This window comes from Bison bison, unplaced genomic scaffold, assembly GCF_000754665.1.
Source record: "Bison bison bison isolate TAMUID 2011002044 unplaced genomic scaffold, Bison_UMD1.0 scf7180017864335, whole genome shotgun sequence".
NCBI lineage: Eukaryota > Metazoa > Chordata > Mammalia > Artiodactyla > Bovidae > Bison > Bison bison.
In genome coordinates this window covers 87,126-107,329 of record NW_011494907.1, presented here as the reverse complement: position 1 = coordinate 107,329, position 20,204 = coordinate 87,126, and the positions used below count along the sequence as shown (strand labels likewise).

Here is a 20,204-nt window from a genome sequence, read left to right as displayed (position 1 = left end):
ACCAGCTTGAACATCTGGAGGTTCACGGTTCATGTATTGCTGAAGCTTAGCTTGGAGAATTTTGAGCATTACTTTACTAGTGTGTGAGATGAGTGCAATTGTGTGGTAGTTTGAGCGTTCTTTGGCATTGCCTTTGTTTGGGATTGGAATGAAAACTGACCTTTTCCAGTCCTGTGGCCACTGCTGAGTTTTCCAAATTTGCTGGCATATTGAGTGCAGCACTTTCACAGCATCATCTTTCAGGATTTGAAAGAGCTCATCTGGAATTCCATCACCTCCACTAGCTTTGATCGTAGTGATGCTTTCTAAGGCCCACTTCACATTCCAGGATGTCTGGCTCATTAGCATTTAGTATTTTATGTTTCAGTTCAGTCACTCAGTTGTGTCCCATTCTGCAAACCGATGGCCTGCAGCAAGCCATCTTCCTTGTCCATCACCAACTCCTGGAGCCTTCTCAAACTCATGTCCATCGAGTCAGTAATGCCATTCAACCATCTCATTCTCTGACATTCCCTTCTCTGCCTGCCTTCAATCTTTCCAGCATCAGGGTCTTTTCCAGTGAGTCAGTTCTTCGCATCAGGTGGCCAAAGTACTGGAACTTCAGCTTCAGAATCCGTCATATGAATATTCAGGACTGATTTCCTCTAGGATTGGCTGGTTGGATCTCCTTGCAGTCCAAGAGACTCTCAAGCGTCTTCACCAACACCATAGTTCGAAAGCATCAGTTCTTCGATTCTCAGCTTTCTTGATGGTCCAACTCACATATCCATCTATGATTACTGGAAAAACCATAGCTTTGACTAGACAGACCTTTGTCAGCAAAGTAATGTCTCTGCTTTTAATATGCTGTGTAGGTAGGTCATAACTTTTCTTCCAAGGAGGAGGCAGCTTTTAATTTCATGGGTACAGTCACCATCTGCAGTGATTTTGGAGATCCCAAAAATAGTCTGTCACTGTTGCCATTGGTCTCCCATCTATCTGCCATGAAGTGATGGGACTGGATGTCAAGATCTTAGTTTCCTCAATGTTGAGTTTTATGCCAGGTTTTTCACCTCCTCTTTCCCTTTCTTCGAGAGGATCTTTAGATCCTCTTTGCTTTCTGCCATAAGGGTGGTGTCATCTACATATCGGAGAAGGTAATGGCACCCCACTCCAGTACTCTTGCCTGGAAAATCCCATGGACGGAGGGGCCTGGTAGGCTGCAGTCCATGGGGTCCCGAAGAATCAGATATGACTGAGCGACCTCACTTTTGCTTTTCATTTTCATGCATTGGAGGACATAGTAACCCACTCCAGTGTTCTTGCCTGGAGAATCACAGGGACAGCAGAACCTGGTGGGCTGCTGTCTATGGGGTTGCACAGAGTCGGACACAACTGAAGTGACTTAGGAGCAGCAGCAGCAGCAACTGCATATCAGAGGTTATTGTTATTTCTCTGGGCTATCTTGATTCCAGCTTGTGATTCCTCCAGTGTGGCATTTCTCATGATGTACTCTGCATATAAGTTAAATAAGCATGTGACAATACACAGCCTTGATGTGTTCTTTTCCCAGTTTGGAACCAGTCTGTTGTTCCCTGTCCAGTTCTAACTGTTGCTTCTGAGCTGCATACAGGTTTCTGAGGAAGCAGGTAAGGTAGTCTGGTATTCCCATCTCTTTAAGAATTTTCCACAGTTTGTTTGATCCATACAGTCAAAGGCTTTGACATCGTCAATAAAGCAGAAGCAGATGTTTTTCTGGAATTCTCTTGCTTTTTTTTAAGATCCTACGGATGTTGGAAATTTATACTCTTGTTCCTCTGCCTTTTTACATCCAGCTTGAACATCTGGAAGTTCTCAGTTCATGTACTGTTGAAGCCTCACTTGAAGAATTTTGAGCATTACTTTGCTAGCATGTGAGATGAGTGCAATTGTTCAGTAGTGAAAGGTTGTTGTTGAATCACGCAAATACACCGGGATTCTTGGCCCCCGGAGGAAAAGAATTCAATCCGGGGCCAGAGACGAGGCTTGATCGCTCGGAGCTTTTGTGTAATAAAGTTTTATTAAAGTATAAAGGAGATAGAGAAAGCTTCTGACATAGGCATCAGAAGGGGGTAGAAAGAGTACCCCCCTGCTAGTCTTTAGCTGGATGTTATATAGTCACTAGCAGTCTGTTAATGAAAGAAAGGAATGTCTTAAAATTCAGAATGGCACCGGGCCCCTCACCCATAAGATGCATTTTGGGATAAATGGTTTATCCTGGGCCATAAAATGATTAACTTGAATCTTGAAGAAGGGCAGACCACCATACAAATAGTTTCATTTACATAGATTAGGGGAACAATATCCATACTGGTTTGTCAAGTAGGTTCTGGGCCAAGAGGCGGAACCGACTTGGAGACAGAGTTTGGGGTAAAGGCATAGTACATTAGCATAGCTTAAGATAAACATTTCCATAAGAAAAAGGCATTGGTTATCTCTAGGCTCGAGAATAGCTAACTTCAGGCGAAACCGGGTGTCATTATGGCAACACAGTATTTTAAGAGAAACCTCCCTTTAAATTTGTATAGAGAAGGAAAAAATATTGTTAGTTTGTTTCCTCCTGCCGCTTAAGAGAGATAAAAATGTCTGACACTTGCAGGCTATTTCTTCTATTTGGAGACCCCTGGCCTTCCTGCCTGTTACCCTCTCAGTAGTTTGACCATTCTTTAGCGTTGCCTTTCGTTGGGATTGAAATGAAATCTGACCTTTTCCAGTCCTGTGGCCTTTGCTGAGTTTTGCATATTTGCTGGCATATTGAATGCAACACATTCACTGCATCATATTTTAGGATTTGAAAGAGCTGAACTGGAATTCCATTACCTTCACTAGCTTTGTTCGTAGTGGTGCTTCTTAAGGCCCACCTGACTTTGCACTCCAGGATGTCTGTCTCTAGGTGAGTGATCCCACCATCATGATTATCTGGGTCATGAAGATCTTTTCTGTATAGATTTTGTGTTCTTGCCACCTCTTTTTAATATCTTCTGCTTTCTGTTAGGTTCATACCATTTTTGTCCTTAATTGGCCCATCTTTGCATGATATGTTCCCTTGATATCTCTAATTTTCCTGACGAGATCTCCAGTCTTTCCTATTCTATTGTTTTCCTCTATTTCTTTGCATTGATCGCTGAGGAAGGCTTTCTTATTCTTTGTTTTGGCTATTGTGAATGATGCTGCAGTGAAGCATAGTGTCCAAATCTCTGTTTAAGCCCCTATTTTCACTTCTTTGCAGTATATACCTAGGAGTGGAATTAGTGGGTTGTATGATAATTCACTGGTTAGCTTTTTGAAGAAGCACCAAACTATTTTTCACAGAGGCTACACCATATTATATCCCACCAGCAATGTGTAAGTTTTCCAATTTCTCCACATTCTAACCATGATTATCTTTTTAATGTGTCTATTGGTTATTTGTATATCTTCTTTGGTAGTGCAGAGGTAGAGAATCTGCTTGCCAGTGCAGCAGATGCAAGTGACTTGGTTTCGATCCCTGTGTTGGAAAGATGCACTGGAGAAGGAAATGGTAACCACTTCAGTATTCTTGCCTGAAAAATTTCATGAAGAGAAGAGCTTGATGGCTATGGGTCACAAGGAATCAGACAGCTGAGTGACTGAGGTTACACACACATCAAGTCCTTTGCCCTCTTTTTGCCTGTGCCCCAAGGCTTGTAGAATCTTATTTCCCCACCAACGGTTCAACTTGCGCCCAGGCCCTTGGCAGTGAAAGTTCAGAGTTCTGACAACTGGATTACCAGGAAATCCCCACCTTTGTTCATTTTTAGTGAAATTGTTTGTCCCTGATTCATGGGGTCGCAAAGAGTTGGACATGACTGAATGACTGAACTGAACTGAACTTGTTGTTTTATTCTGTTGTTGATGAGTAAATGTCTTAGATAGTAAATCCTTATCACGTTATATAATTTGCAAATATTTTCTCTCATTCTGTAGATTATCTCTTTACTTTCTTAATAATGCCCTTTAATGTACAAAGATTTTAATTAAGATGAAATTCAACATGTTTGTTTATTTTTTACTTCTGTTTTTGGTCTTATATCTAAGCTTCCATCAACAAGTAAGGTTGTGTGCATTTACTTTGTTTCATTCAAAAGTTTTATGGTTTTAGCTGCAATATTTAGGTGGTTGCAGTTTTTAATCATAGTTGTGTATGATGTGAAGTAGGGGTCCAACTTCATTCTTGTACATGTGGAAATCCAGTCATCCAAGTGCCATTTGTTGAAGAGACTGCTCTTTCCCAGTTGATTGGATTTGGCATCCTTGTCAAAAATCAGTGGGCTGTAGATATATGGATTTATTTTTGGAGGCTCAGTTCTACTCCATTGGTCCATATGTCTGTCCGTATACTAGTACCACTCTGCTTTAAATACTGTAGCTTTGTTACATGTTTTGAAATCTGGAAATCTCAGTTGTCCATTTCTTTTTTCTTTTTAAGGTTATTCTGGGATATCCAGGGCTCCTTTAATTCCATATGAATTTGAATGTTGACCTATACATTTCTGAAAAAAAGCTGTTGAAATTTTGATAGAGATTGTGATTAATGTGTAGATCACCTTAGGTGAGGTTGTCATTTTTGACAATATTAAGTCTTCCTCCCCATGGACTGTGAAAATCTTTCCATTAATTTAGGTCTTCTTTAGTTTCTTTCACCGATGTTTTGTAGTTTTCCATGTACCAGTCTTTTACTTGTTTGGTTAAATCTATTCCTAAATATTTCATTATTTTAAACTCTAAATGAAATCACTTTCTTTTTGGGATTGTTCATTGCACATGGATAGAAACAACTGAATCCTGTGTGTTGATCTTGTATCTTGCAGCTTTACTGAATTTGTTTACTAACTTAAGTGGCTTCCTTTGAATTCATTGGAGTTTTCATACATATGATCATATAATCTGTAAAAAGATATAGTTAAAATTCTTCCTTTCCAGTTTGAATTTCTTTAATTTCAACGTCCTGTCTATTTACTCTGATTAGCACTTCTAGTGCATCTTTGAATATCACTGATGAAAGTGGGCATCCTTATCTTGTTCCTGATCTTAGAGGGAAAGATTTCTTTTTCTTACCATTGAGTATAATGTTAGCTGTGCAGTTTTCATCATTGCCTTTATAATTTTGAGGAACTTTCCTTCCATTCCTTGTTTTTGAGTTTTTATCATGAAAAGACATTGAGTTTTGTCAAGTACCTTTTCTGTACCTTTTGAGAGTCATATGGTTTGTTATCCTTTGTTCTGAAAGTGTTCTGCATTACATTGATTGATATTCTCATGTTGAACCACTCTTCCATTCCTGGGTAAATCCCACGTGGTCATGATGTATACTCCCTTTAATATGCTTATTGAATTGTGTTTGCTCGAATTTTATTGAGGATGTTTGTATATATATTTATAAGAAGTATTATCTGTAGCTTCCTTGTGATATCTTAGTCTGGCATTGATATCAGTGTAACATGGCCTCATCAAAAGAGTTAGGAAGTGTTCCCTTCCTTTCAGTTTTTTTGAGGTAGTCTGTGTTGTCTGTTATCAGTATAGGCACTCCTAGCCTCTTTTGGTTAGTATTCATAGGGAGTTTCTATTTCATTCCTCTTATCTTTCAATCTATTTAAGTGTTTGGATCTAGAGGGAATCTCTTGTAAATAGCATATAGTTGAATCATGCTGTTTTATCCATTATGACAATATCTGCCTTTTTATTGGAAAGTTTAATCTGTTTAGATTTAAAATAATTGCTGACAAGGAAAGACTTACTTCTATTGTTTGGGTGTTTATATTATGTATATATTATAGCTTATTATCCTTCATTTCATCCACTGATGCCTTTTTTTGGGCAAACCCAGGCCCTAGCTGTGAAAGCACCAAGGAGTCCTAACCACTGGACCACCAGGGAACTCCTGATTTATGCTTTCTCCAATGTGTAGTGTCTGTTTTTCTAGTGAGCTGTTTTGATTGGTCATTTTGCTGCCAGTGATGCTCAAGTCCGCCTGAGCATTGGAATCACATGTAGAAATTTTTAGACACATGGATTCTGCAACTTCTCTACAAACTGTAGATCAGAGTCTGCAGAGCTATGTTCCAAGATTGCAGGAATCTAAAGTTCTAAGACTCTCCTAAGTCATTCTGAGAAACTGCTTAACCAAAGTCCTTCTTGGGGACTAGAAAATCTTCAAGTGTTTTCACTAGTGTTCTACATACACGTCTTCCCTTCCATTGCCTATTGAACATTAAAATAAAGGTCATTTAGAGAGAATCATGGAGAAGGCAATGGCACCCCACTCCAGTACTCTTGCCTGGAAAATCTCATGGGCGGGGGAGCCTGGTAGGCTGCAGTCCATGGGATCGCTAAGAGTCGGACACGACTGAGCGACTTCACTTTCACTTTTCACTTTCATGCGTTGGAGAAGGAAATGGCAATCCACTCCAGTGTTCTTGCCTGGAGAATCCCAGGGACGGGGGAGCCTGGTGAGCTGCCGTCTATGGGGTCGCACAGAGTCGGACACGACTGAAGCGAGTTAGCAGCAGCAGCAGCAGAGAGAATCAACACAGCAACTAGTCAAAGTCAAATAATCACTCTAGCCAGTAATATACTTCACTCCCCCATCCTGTGAAGAATTTATATCAACAATCCAGAGACCTGAAAGAGGGAATAGAGCTAAACATGTCCGATGTAGGTTTTATCCTGTTAATCTTTCTGATTTCAAGGTTCATCTGTGGTACTTTTATCTTAAACTCCTGTAAACCAATGTTGTTGCTTTAAGAAAGTATTGGTTGCAATCAAATTTTTTTCTGTAATCAAAACAAAATATTTTGTGAATGTGTGTGTATGTGTATGTTGATTTGGGGCCCTGAGTTTAACTGCTAACACCAGCAATTTGAGAAAAAGTGAAATACAGACACACATAGCTGTTTTAATAAGAGGAAAGTTTAGTTATTTCAGTGTGGCCTGGCATGAACAAGGTCTTAGGTATATTCTTGCTCTTTGGGAATCAGTAACTCCACTTCCATAGTTGACTTTGCTAGTCTTCAAACCAACTTAGTTTCTCTCTTCTACTAAAAGTTTCTAGAGGCAGTTATCAGTCATTTCTTTTGAAGAAGTTAGCAACGAAGTAAAACAGAAACCTAGAGATTGTTGTCAATGTTTTAAGATGGAAAGTTGTGCTTGTTGGGGAGTTTAAGTATTAAATCCAGTCTTTTTAAAATGCTGTGTATATATTCCCATTTTTTGTTGGTCCAACCAAGAAACAGGCATATGATGTTATTCAAAATGGGTTACATGTTACTTTTTTTCCCGTAATTAAGTAGCCACCTTTCTTGGGCTTCCCCGGTTGCTCAGTGGTAAAGAATCTGCCTGCAATGCAGGAGACACAGGAGATTCAGGTTTGATCCCTGGGTGGGGAATATCCCCTAGAGGGAGGGCATGGCAGCCTACTCCACTAATTCTGCCTGGAGACTCCCATGGACAGAGGAGCCTAGTAGGCTAGAGTCCATAGGGTCACAAACGGTCGGACATGACTGAATCGACTGAGCACACACACACACAGCCTCTTTTCTGGAACACACATCTCTAGCAGAGGAGAACCACAAAAATCTTTTAGAAGAAGGCTTTCATTCTTTTGGTTAGCCACAATATATATTAAACCAGCTTTGACATACAGGAGATATTTAGGATTGTCTTTATGGCTAACTGGACTCATAAGTGGGTGAGAAGATCCCTAGACCTGGGCACTTTCATACTGCTTACTTCCATTCATGCTCCTTTGAAGATCAGAGTGGAATTGGCTATTTGCAGTGCATGGCAACCCACTCCGGTACTCTTGCCTGGAAAATCCCATGGACAGAGGAGCCTAGTAGGCTGCAGTCCATGGGGTCACTAAGAGTCAGACACAACTGAGTGACTTCACTGTCACTTTTCACTTTCATGCATTGGAGGAGGAAATGGAAACCCACTCCAGTGTTCTTGCCTGGAGAATCCCAGGGACAACGGGGCATGGTGGGCTGCTGTCTATGGGGTCACACAGAGTCGGAGACGACTGAAGCGACTTAGCAGCAGCCGCAGTATATCTTTGTTGTTTTGAAAGTCCAGTCAGTGGATTGATGCTTGGCTCGTTGCATAAAAATCAACCAGTATAGTTTGGTAACAGCACAGATTCCCAACTTTTCTGTCTGTGCCTCCCCCTTCTCCCCATCTTCTGTTCAGTTGGTCTGGGTTAGTGCCTGGAAATTAAAGTTCTCCAGCAGACAGGTATGGGAAATACTGTGCAAGAGGGCTCTGAAGAGATGTCTGAGTAAAGAATGTTATGGGTTGCTGGAATTTCAGTATGGAAGCTACCACTGCAAGTTCCATGACTTTTCCCTCCAAATTTACAGGTGTGTCTGTGTACGGAACAAAATGTGGGTCACAGCCTTTGGAGTCATTTCTGCTGCCTTGGCAGTGGTGAGTGGCTTTGACCTGATGTACATTGGGGTGCCATTTTTGATCATCATTGCAAATTCACCATTTCTTATTGTAGGTGAGTAAAACAAAGCATGAGGCTGCACACTGTGTATGTGGGGGTGTGGGGTGCGTAAAGGAAGGATATTGTGTTAGATTAGGCAAAATAGTTATATATCAGTGACTCTACAGATGCAAAATGAGGAATCAGGAGAAAAAGAAAATCAAATGGAATTATGTGCCTTTCAGTTCAGTTCAGTTCATTCGCTCAGTTGTGTCCAACTCTTTGTGACCCCATGGACTGCAGCACACCAGACCTCCCTGTCGTCACCCACTCCTGGAATTTACCCAAACTCATGTCCATTGAGTTGGTGATGGCATCCAACCATCTCAGTCTTTGTCTTATGTACCTTTAAGAGTTAGAAAAATTTAGTACCCCAAATGGAAAAACACAGACCAGGGACATGAACAGGCAGTTCACACATACATACACACACACACAGAATCCAAAACACTAATCATTGAAAATATAAGAAAAGAATATTTGACCTTTCCATTAATCAAGGGATGCAAGTTAAACCAAAAGTGAGACACCTTGTCCTTTTATTAGATTAATGAATATTACAGCAAGACTGAAGGTTTGGGGAAGGTTGTATGCAAATAAACACACATTCTGCTGAGGGAAATTTGTAAATTGGTACACGTTTAAAATATAACTTTGCAACAAATCAAAAGACTTAAAAATTTTGAATGGACTCTGACCTGCCAATTCCACTCCTGGTAATTCGTCCTAGTTATTGGACAGGTGCTCACAAAATAGAAGACGTATGTTCATTTCAGTGTGATTTAGAATAGGAAAAAACAAAAACAGGCTAATTGTATGATAGTGTACGGTGAATGATGTTGGATTCGTGATCTCCAAAGAAGAATATTTAGCTTCTTCTCCACCAGGGACCAGGCTTGATCACTCAAGAGCTTCTGTGTAGCAGAGTTTTATTAAAGTATAAAAAGGGACAGAGAAAGCTTTTGACATAGACATCAGAAGGGGAGGCAGAGTGCTCCCCAAGCTAGTCTTTTCAAGGCCTTATATACTTTTTTCAGACCCACGCCCACAACATACATCTTAAATGAACAAGATTAGAATGAACAATAGAAAGATATTACCAGACCCACTCCCATAATATCCATTTTAAGATGACAGGATTAGTCAGAAGGTTCTTGTTAAGGAGAAACATGTCCTTGAGCAAGAAGCATTGTTATATTCACTAAGACGAAGCAATGTAGAAAAGACCGTTTGTCCTTTTCTCCTTGGGAGCCTCAGACCTCTTTCTCCTTCTTGAGGGCTCCGGACCCCTTTCTCCTCCTCTTTCTCCTCCTCAGGGACCCTGGTCTTCTTATCAACCTACCTAGGAATTGACTTTCTCATTCCCCCCTTTTCTTTTAGGAGGATCTTGTTGCCAAGGGAAAGGGCCATCGTTTTCATTCCATAACTACTTCCTTCTGTTGAAGGGCATTGTCCCTAAGTTCTTGAGGCAATATATTCTCCTAACTGTCATATTGAGGGTCTCTGATCCAGGGTCCCCAAGTAATAGTTGGAGGAGGCTGTGGCACTCGTAGGAGCCTGGACAACCATTTGTAACTTAGAAGCTTTCAGATGGTTAGAAACAAACCCCATTTTACAGTTACAGATGTAAGGCAAAATACCCATTAAACCAAGTTAAATCATAATCAAAATTAAAAGTCACATTATGTCCATAGTTGAATCAGTCCATTTTAGGGTTGTTAGAAGTCATCAGTGGAGAAGGCAGTGGCACCCCACTCCAGTACTCTTGCCTGGAGAATCCCATGGATGGAGGAGCCTGGTGGGCTGCCGTCTATGGGGTCGCACAGAGTTGGACACGACTGAAGTGACTTAGCAGCAGCAACAGAAGTCATCAGAAGAAGACGAGATATCATATATGCTTGTTGTCAGTGCAGGTATTCACAGAGCTGAAGAAAGTCCTTTCCTTGTAGTGGAGAAACCCACCATGCGAAGCCTTTGCTGACAAGGTTGAAAACCTGAAAGCTGAGTCACATAGTTAATTCTAAGGTTTCAGGGTGTATGACAAGATCTGTGCATGAAAACAGTCTCATAGAGACAGTCCCTTCTTCTTAGGGGCAGTTCAAGCCCTCGTTAAAGTCATGGGTAAAACTTTAAACCAACTGTCTTGTGTTTCCTGAGTTAGCTCACATGGATGGCCTTTAATAATGGCATTCGCCTTTCCAGCCTTTCCTGAAGATGGGGGTCTCTAGGAACAGTGTAAGGAATATTCTATTCCTGGAAGTCTTGACACCCCTTGAGTTACAGTAGCTTCAAGATGGAACATTGTTGCTCTGAACTTTAGAGTTTAAGATCCCCCTTAACATCATGAGAAGTCAGTATAGTAAGGTTTCGCCCATTCCTTAACCTCAGGCTTTAGTGGATACTGCTTTTGATGTGAAAATAAGTGAGGGGTTTTGAGCTTAATAACAACAGGAACAGCATTTTGTGCTCAACCCACAGTTTTTCCATCAGCGCACACTCTAGGATTTACATTTTGTTCACTTAAAAGAGCAGGCTCCATATTCATGAAAACAGAGGCTGGACCATGTTCAGTATATGCCTCCTTAGAAGGGGTGAGGGAGACTCCAGCTTGATCAGAACCTCGTGAGAAAACAGCACGGAGACCCAGTTGCAGCTTAAAAGATGACTGAAATAATAGCGTTTGACTCATCCTGACAGTCCCATAACAATAGTGCATCAGGAGGAAAGTGGACCAAGGGCTTCAGTGAGCACAGAGAAAGTTGCCCCAGTGTGCAAAAGAAAATCTATCCATTGGCCCCCCACAGTTATTAATCCCCAGGGTTCCACAGGTGTAATTAGAATGGGACCTTGTATGGGGACCCCCAGGCACTTTCAGTCCCGGTTGCCTTGAGAGTCCAACCCCTGGGGCCTGTGTCTCAGAGGGCGGCCTCTCCTCAGGTGTGGTCATTTTATAGACCGGACGTGGAGCCGGGCACAGCTTAGATGCCTGAGGGCAAATCCAGCTAGAGATGCCTCTATTTCCACCGTAATAACAAGTCCACCCCTTTTCACCTAGGTTACTCTGGGCACTTTTCCTCAGTCTGTTTCAGAGTTGATCTAACAGCCATTGTCGGGGCTTCATTCTTTTGTCAGTTTTTTTTCTCCTACTTTCCTCCTTGTATTCTTTACTGTGATATACCATCTGAGCCAGCTTTAACAGTCTTTTAAAGACTGATTTGGTCCAAACGCCTGTTTTCATCACTTATGGCAGATATCTGGAGCTGACTGAGTGAGAAATCTATTTTTCAGATTATTCCTTCCTCTGTATTTTTGGGATCAAAGTCAGTAAACTTGTGGAGAGCCTCTTGTAGTCTATCTAGGAATTTTTCAGGAGATTTTTTCTCTCCCTGTTCTGTGTCAGCCAACTTAGCATAGTGTAAAGTCTTAGTGCGCACTGGCATGAATCCTTCAAGAACACACCTGGAAAAGTAGTTCTGATCCCACCTTCGTTTAGGCATGCTATAGTCACAGTCTGGCTTGTCATGGGAAGTGCTTGGCTCCCAGGGAGGAGAGCTATTTTGTGCTTCCTCTTTCCCCTTGTCTCATCCTCAAGCCATTCATCTTCAAAAGTAGTAGCTTCTCCCAAAACTCGAGTTCTCGAGTCAGGAGTCAGCATCTGTCCCAAGACATACGTTACATCTCTCCAAGTAAGGTCATAAAGTTAGTCCTCTAAAGGCTTTTATGAAATGGGACTGTTTGAGTTTCTACTGAGACTGAGGCATCCCCTTCTGGAAGGGTGCCCTGAGTCAGCCTGTTTAGTTGGGAGCCCTAGATACAGGGGCAAAGTAAGAGAAGAGGAGGCTGCTGAAGGTTTGACAGCCAAATCTGCACCCTTAGGACATAAGTCTTGCATGTCTCGCAGAGAGATAAAGAGCAACACATATGGCAGTTCTACCCATTTCTCTTGTTTTCTACAGAACTGATCTAATTGTGAAACAGTATTATAATTGAGACCCTTCAGCTGACCAGTGTTCCCCATCTTCCAAAGGCTACCATGGCCATTTGGTATCAAAGACAAAGATCAGGCATGTCTTTTTTAAACTCTGGGAATCAAAATTGTCCCCATTTAAAAAAATACATTTTAAAGAGGTGGTTCTGGATCTGCTAGCTCCCATCTGTGAAAGTGAAGTCACTCAGTCGTGTCCGACTCTTTGCGACCCCGTGGACTGTAGCCTACCAGCCTCCTCCATCCATGGGATTCTCTAGGCAAGAATACTGGAGTCAGTTGCCATTTCCTTCTCCAGGGGATCTTCCCAACCCAGCAATCAAACTCGGGTCTCCCGCACTGCAGGCAGATGCTTTACCCTCTGAGCCACCAGGGAAGCTCCCATCTGTAAGAGAGAAAAAAGCAGCATCCACAGCCGTGGCTTCTTTCCACCGGCGGTGTCCCTCCCTGCTCTAGATTGGGGTGTAGACAGACGTTCCACCGAAGCTTTCCTTCCCTGCTTGGACTTAGTCTGTCCCTTACTGACAAAGGTGACTTATCAGTCCCTCCCAGTTCCACCATCGAGGTGGGGTGGAGATGCACCAGGGGTAGGCCTGATGGCATCCCAGACTGATGTCCAGTTCCTCACCATGAAGACCTTTGTCTGATTTTCACTCCTCCTCTGATGCCACCTGGGGTGGAGCAGAGTAGCTTTCCTGGAGTGTTTCCCAAGCTCGTCTTCTAGGGGAAGCATCCATGTTCCATGTGTGTATGCGAATTCCCGAGTACAGTCCTGAACACAGTAGAAGCTTTGGGTTATAAAGAGACGAACAAGAAATCCAAGATGTCTCTTTTTAGTGTTGCCACACCAGTATATGTGACAGCAAAAGAGAGACTGGAGGGTCAGCCAGTGAGGAGAAAGTGATTTCTGTGCTAAACTTACTAGGGCCAATCCTTCCAGTTCATTCCCAGAGATTCCACAAAAGGAATATCTAGGGAGTTGAGAGACAAGCCATTGGAGAGCTTTCTCTGGTCTGCTGAGAGCTAGCACTACCAAAGGAAGCCCACTGCACTTCCAAGTTGACCAGATCCTGCAATTCCCAGTCTATGTCTTCAAAAACCTCATGATCAGGGGCAATGCTTCTACCCACATAGATCAGAGGCATAGCCATGACAAAGACTTACTTTTAGGACTCTGGACCCTGAGGCAGCCAGCCAAGAGAATGACCTCTAGCCTGAGAGATGTTCCTGGAACTAGAGCTCCACCTTGCTCCCAAACGTGCCCTTGTAACTTTCAGCTCCTAGCAAGGCTAGGCGCTTTCATCCATATAGTTTGAGGTCTAAGTAAAAGTACGGAGTAACGGCATGGATCACAAGTCCCTTGAAAGTCTATGATCTGACAGGTTAGGTTAGTAGTTCTAATTCCCCACACAATTATGGAATGGTCAAAGAGACCAGGAAAAGCTGACCAAGAAAGGAAAATTTGGTCCACACGCTTCACCCATTTCTGGCCCTTCCCCTCACAGGGATGTTGGGTGTCTCTTGGCATTGGGAGGTCGGTATATAAACCCTGACAAACCTTCCATTTTGGGGTCTGCCTTCAGTCATTATAACGCACCACAAAACCCCAGTGCAGGGTTCATCACTTGCTTTGCACAGGACATGTCATTCATTCACACAAGCACACTGCAAGATCAGTGAGACCTTGAGAGACAGGCAAAGAAAACCGTTTGAATTCATCTTGTTAATTTTAAATGGATGTTTAAACAATGCAGAGACTCTGTTTTTTTCTCTAACAAGTGTTGGAGTTGACGACATGTTTATTATGATTTCTGCCTGGCAGAAGACCAGCCTCATGGATAGCTTAAGCGAGCAGATGTCCGATGTCTATTCAAAAGTGGCAGTATCCATTACAATCACCACCATCACCAATGTCCTGGCCTCCTATACAGGAATTATGACCTCTTTCATAATAATAAAGAGAACCTGACCTCTTTCAGGTCCATGCAATACTTTTACATTTATATAGGAACAACCCTGCTCTTTTGTTATTTTCATAACATCGTGTGTTTTGGAGTGTTTATGGCCATGGATGGTAAAAGAGAGGTAGTCTATCTACACTGGCTGAAGAAGCAGGAAACTCCTGACCAAAAATGTTCCTCATTAAAAAAGTCCTTTTGCCTCCCAGGTAATTTTCTCCAAGCTGAACATAAAGCTGATCTCCATCCAATGAATCTATTCTTTTTTCAATTTATTTTTTATTGAAGGGTAATTGCTTTACAGAATTTTGTTTTCAATCAAACCTCAACATGAATCAGCCATAGGTATACAAATGTCACCTCCCTTTTGAAACTCCCTCCCATCTCCCTCCCCATCTCACTCCTCTAGGTTGATTCAGGGCCCCTGTTTGAGTTTCCTGAGCCATACAGCAATTTCCGTTGGCTATCTATTTTACATATGGAATCCAGTGAATCTATTCTTTAGAGAATATTTTAGTCCTTTTCTCACAAGCACCGAGTCCAAGTTTTTTGTAGTGCTCCTATACTTTGTACATCATAAGTAGTATATACGGGTGTTTCTGAGTGCAGGAAGGTTTAGACTTCCGAAATTTGGCAAGTGATGACTCCTACACCACACAATATAGTAATGTAGAAGAATATTTTTCAAGTTATGGTCCCAGGGTTATGGTTATCATTACTGAATCTTGACTATTGGGATAAAAATACTAGGCAAAAATTGGAAAAATGTCTGGCACATTTTGAAAACAGTGAGTATGTAGATAAAAATCTTACAGAGTTTTGGTTATGAGAATATATGAAATATATGGAAAACCTCCATCAAGATAAAAATGGTGACAGCTTTTCTGAGCAATAAATGCACTTTTTAATTGGAATTTCCACTTTAAATGGAATGTGTATAACATTAATATTACATCATCACAGGTAAACATTTGTTCCCAGGCCTTCATTCAAACCATGAGTATGTCTTCTTCAAGCAATAAGAAACTGATGTTACACCAGTTCCGAGACATGGCCGAGAAGTGTCAAGTTCCCCTAATGGTATACAACCAGGCTTTCATATATTTTCATCAGTATTCTGCAATATTAGAAAACACTGTTCAAATGTGACTGTTGCATCAACAGCTATGTTCATTGTTTCCTTATTGTTAATTCCTCATCCCGTATGTTCTTTGTGGGCAACTTTTGCTATTGCTTCTGTGATTATGCGCCTCTTGGGTTTTATGGCCTTCTGGAATGTCAATCTTGATTCCATAGCCATGATTAATCTTGTCATTTGTATAGGGTTTTCTTTTGACTTTTCTGCTCACATTTCCTGTGTGTTTGTTTCGAGTTCAGAGCCCTCAGTAAACTGAAAAACCATTGAGGCATTGTATCTGCTAGGCTACCCTGTGTTACAAAGTGCATTTTCAACAATAATAGGCGTGTGTGTCCTGTCTGCAGCTAAAGCATACATCTTCAGGACATTTTTTAAGATTGTTTCTTGTGGTGGTATTTGGAGCTGCTCATGGTCTAATTTTGTATCCCAGTATTCCTAACTGTTTTTTGAAAGTTAGTTTGAACAAGCACTGACAAATCAAAGACCAATTATAGAATTCCTGATTAGCCCAGCCCAATCTGATGAAAACGCACCATTAAGAATAGTCAATAAACTAAAAGCAAAGGCATGTTTCCTTGGCTTGGAAATACCGTTTAAAAATGTTACTTAAAATATCCTGAGAGAGGAGAGAACAACATGGTGGAGGAGAGGTGGACGTGGAGTACATCTCTCTCCACATATATATCACCAGTACACCTTCAGACACAGAAGTGCATGCAGAACACCAGCTGAGAGTGGACAGGAGTACCTGACTGGTGGAAAAGAATACATAGACCCATGCAAAACTTGGTAGGATGAAGGAACTAGGGGGCAAAACAGGAGTGGGAGATCACAGATGTCTATTCAGGACTACAAATGCGTGCCATTCTAATCATAACCCCCAAAATTAAGTTTCTGGGGATACGATTTCTCAGGATAGATTTAAACAGCCAATACTGCTTGGCAGGGGTTGTACTCCAAAATAGACAGGAGATAGATCTCCTGATCCCTGAACAAGGAGGAACTTGAACCATCTTGAATGAGACGTGTTGTTTCTGGGTAAATATCTCCAGCCAAGTTAAAGAAAGTCTCACAGTCCTCAAGAAAAACATTCAGATCCTACAGGATCTCAAAGAACGAGCTGCAGAGTTTTTGAGGTGGCTACAATCTCTCTTTGGGGGCTCTTCTCCTGGCGATGGGGAATTTGGAGTTGGCTAATGCCCCTACTAATCTCTGTTATCACCATATTGATGCTGCCTATGATTGCTCCGTGTATTATTGATTAACCCATTTAGTCTCAACATGCAATGCCAGTTCAACAAGAGTAAATAAAATTACACCCAACCACGGAAAATATCACTTACTCTTAGATGAACACCACTATAAGGACTCTGAGGCTTCAGACTAGCAAGAGGGGGAGGTCCAGTGCCCCTCGCTATCCCCACTCAGCTGGAAGTAGCCAGAGAAAGCTTGACGTCTCTATTCCCAAAGAAATGGGCCTCCTATCTCTTGAGGTGGGAATGTTAGTTAGAATAGGAAAAATAGGAAAAAGGAGTCCAAAATGGTGGTGGCTAAAAGACAAAGAAAGGAAAAAGCATGCGAAAGTGGAACCAAAGAAAATCTGAGGACCGGAGTAAGGATCTCAGGTGAAAAAAATAGCCCCCTGGCTCACCCAATTTCCATGGGGCAGGCTCAGGGGCAAGAGACAGATGTATAAACAAAGGAAACCAAGATGGATCGAGGCCTCCCCTTTGGGATTGGCCTGCTCTCACACCTCGAGGGTGTACTTTCCTTTGCTTGCTGAATAAAACTCTGAGCTGTAAGCGAGCTGTAACACTGGTCCGCTGTTTCAAATCTGTGCTCTGGAAAGACAGAACTGAGGAAATCACATACTTAAGCGACATATCTACACATTTTATTTATTATCACAATGAAACCTTTTTTAGAGTTTACTAATAAAATTGTTTTACCTGTAGTATGATAGAATTGTAAATAATATGATTAGAAGGCATGCCAATTGAAACAAGGGCACCACTGTCATAGAATTTGCCTCAAATTCCAGTTGTCTGGAAAGTCATGTAGAGGACCTGCCACAAAAATATATTCAGGTAAAGAGCTTTCAATTTTGATATTGTGTGTGTTACATATGATATTGAAACACTACAGCTTATTGATTTAAATATTAAAATTCAGTAAAAAATCAAAATATATGGATTATGATTTTAGAATAAGAAGGTAATGAAGATTTTCTTCTTCCCACAAATCTCTGGCATGCTTTTCAAAGTTTCTTTCAAAAATCTAACGTTTAAAACTCCTGAATATACAAAATCTGAATCTTACACAAAACTGTGAAAGCACTAATAACTGTGACATTATTTCTTTTTCTACACTTCTATTAGATTGTTATTTTTTACTATTTTCATTGCACAAACACCATTTCAGAAAGGCCTGAGTATTAACAGGCTTTTTCCAGAAGGTGTCTTCTCATTTTCACCAGTTTTATTCAGAGTATTACGTGTGCCAGCCCCAAAATTACTGAACAGATAATATGTCCCTATAATTTACTTTTAAAATGCTCATCTTTCTTTCTCAAGAACACCATGAAACTTTTGTTTAAAGTTTTGTTTTTTTATTCCAATGAACTTCAAACAAAGTTTAGGGGGCTCCCTGAAACAGCAAAGGCTTAAACTGGAAGTAAGAATTGCAGAGTAATTTGACCACAAAACCAAACTAGACCTGAAGATCAACGTCTGTACTGAGCAGACCTCCCCTGAGAATGTACAACTTGTGTTTTTAACCAGAATGTTACCAAGGATTTAAGATTTGTGGCATTTTTTGTTTGTTTGTTTGTTTTACATCTTATCTATTTTTACTTAAAAAAAAAAAAATGATTGTAGTATAGTTGCTTTATAATGTGTTAGTTTCATGTGCACAGCAATGTGAATCAGGTATACACATACCCACTCTTTTTTTAGAATCTATTGTGGCTTTCTTCACTGTTCTATTTTAAGAAAGTTGGATTAAGGATCAAATAGAGCAGAGCACACCTAGCTTCCAGTCAAGGACTCTATCTGATAATCTGGGAGTGCTGCTGCTATGGTCCTTGAAACAAGTCTTATCCTTCCCACCTTCTCCTGGCCTCCCTATTAACCCCAGCTGCTGGGTACCTTGATCTTCTTCAAGGCCAGACTCTGTTCAAGGCTGCCAACCTTCATTAGGAAATGGATCATCCACGCCTTGCTACGTTCATTTTCCTCTCCTTCACCTGTCTTCAGGTAGTACTGCAGCCGCAGGGCTTTGGCCTGGAGGAGTACCTGGATCAGCCCCATACTCTCGCCTAAGACAGTTCCTCCCAGGATGTTGGCCAGGTTGATGATCTGACTGGCTAGGCTGTAGATGGGGAAGGTGATGCTTTTCAGGTTGAGGCCCCCTGTTACTTTTTCAGGCGAACAAGAGTGGGTTGGGGGGACACAGGAGCCCTGGTTTTTAGTGCATACCTTGCTGTAGGGGATCTGGGTTCTGTTGTCCTGTATCATAGTCAAAGCCTGCCATGCACCTTCCACCTTGCTAATTTCTTCTAAGATTTCCAGCTCCAGTGGTGTCTCAGTGTTGGAGACCACTAGGATGGAGGCATAATTGACCTCGGTGCACTTCCTGGAGATGAAGAAGATGAGAGAGTTGTTGGCAGTGAAATGTTCCTGCACAAAGCATTGCTCAGCCTTGGCAGGGCTCCCTACCGGGGTGTACTGCTGCTCGAGGTCGTCGTCTTCATCCTGGGGCAGGTAAATCAGGCCAGTGCTGAGAACAGCCATTAACACCATGGACAGCAGCAGGAAGAGCCAGGGGTGCGAGCCCACCTTGCAGCCCAACTGAAGGCCCAAGACAGTGGTGGCTCCAGGCAGTCAGTGTGGCAGTGGGGCCGCTGGGCCATTTGGTTCTGTCTGTGATACTGGTGGAAGTAGTGGAGTCTCGACCGCAACTCGGGAAGGGCTCTGTGCTCTGTCCCGCCGCCCAGCCAAGCTCGGTTCCTTGTCTTGACCCGAGGCCAAGGGCGGCTCAGGCTCTAGGCCAGGCCCTGTGGAGAGACAGATCTCTCTCCCCAGGTCAGGCCCGGACTCCAACCTGGGCCCCCGGGACTGGACACAGGCTCTTATCCCGCCTCGCGCTGAACCTCTGGTGCAAACTTGAGGGATTAAGGCTCATTTCCAGGAATAAAGACCAGGTTCCCATACAGCACAGAAGATCAGAAAAGAGCTGTTGGACAGAGCGCCCGTCTCCAGCACCCAATGGTTTCCTGGAGAAGTTCGAAGCGAGTCTTTGAACCCGGGCTGCTCACACCTGAATGCTAGAGAGTCTGTGGCAGTCACATGGTGGCCTCAGTTCAGTTCAGGTCAGTTGCTCAGTCATGTCTGACTCTTTGCGAACCCATGGACTGCAGCATGCCAGGCCTCCCTGTCCTTCACCACCTCCCTGAGCTTGCTGAAACTCATGTCCATGAAGTAGTGATGCCTTCCAACCATCTCATCCTCTGTTGTCCCCTTCTCCTCCCACCTTCAATCTTTCCCAGCCTCAGGGTCTTTTCCAATAAGTCAGTTCTTTGCATCAGGTGGCGAAGTATTGGAGTTT

At 42.2% G+C, this 20,204-nt stretch overlaps 1 protein-coding gene across 1 annotated transcript in view; it reads left to right on the top strand.

Annotated features, from left to right (window-relative positions):
• Positions 1 to 20,204, top strand: part of NANP (N-acetylneuraminic acid phosphatase) — a 34,090-nt gene that overhangs the window by 2,024 nt on the left and 11,862 nt on the right. The window contains exon 2 of the mRNA XM_010854065.1: positions 15,425 to 15,541. Within this exon, the coding sequence (XP_010852367.1) occupies positions 15,458 to 15,541 (84 nt within the window). The 5' untranslated portion in view covers positions 15,425 to 15,457. The remainder of the gene's footprint in view (positions 1 to 15,424; positions 15,542 to 20,204) is intronic.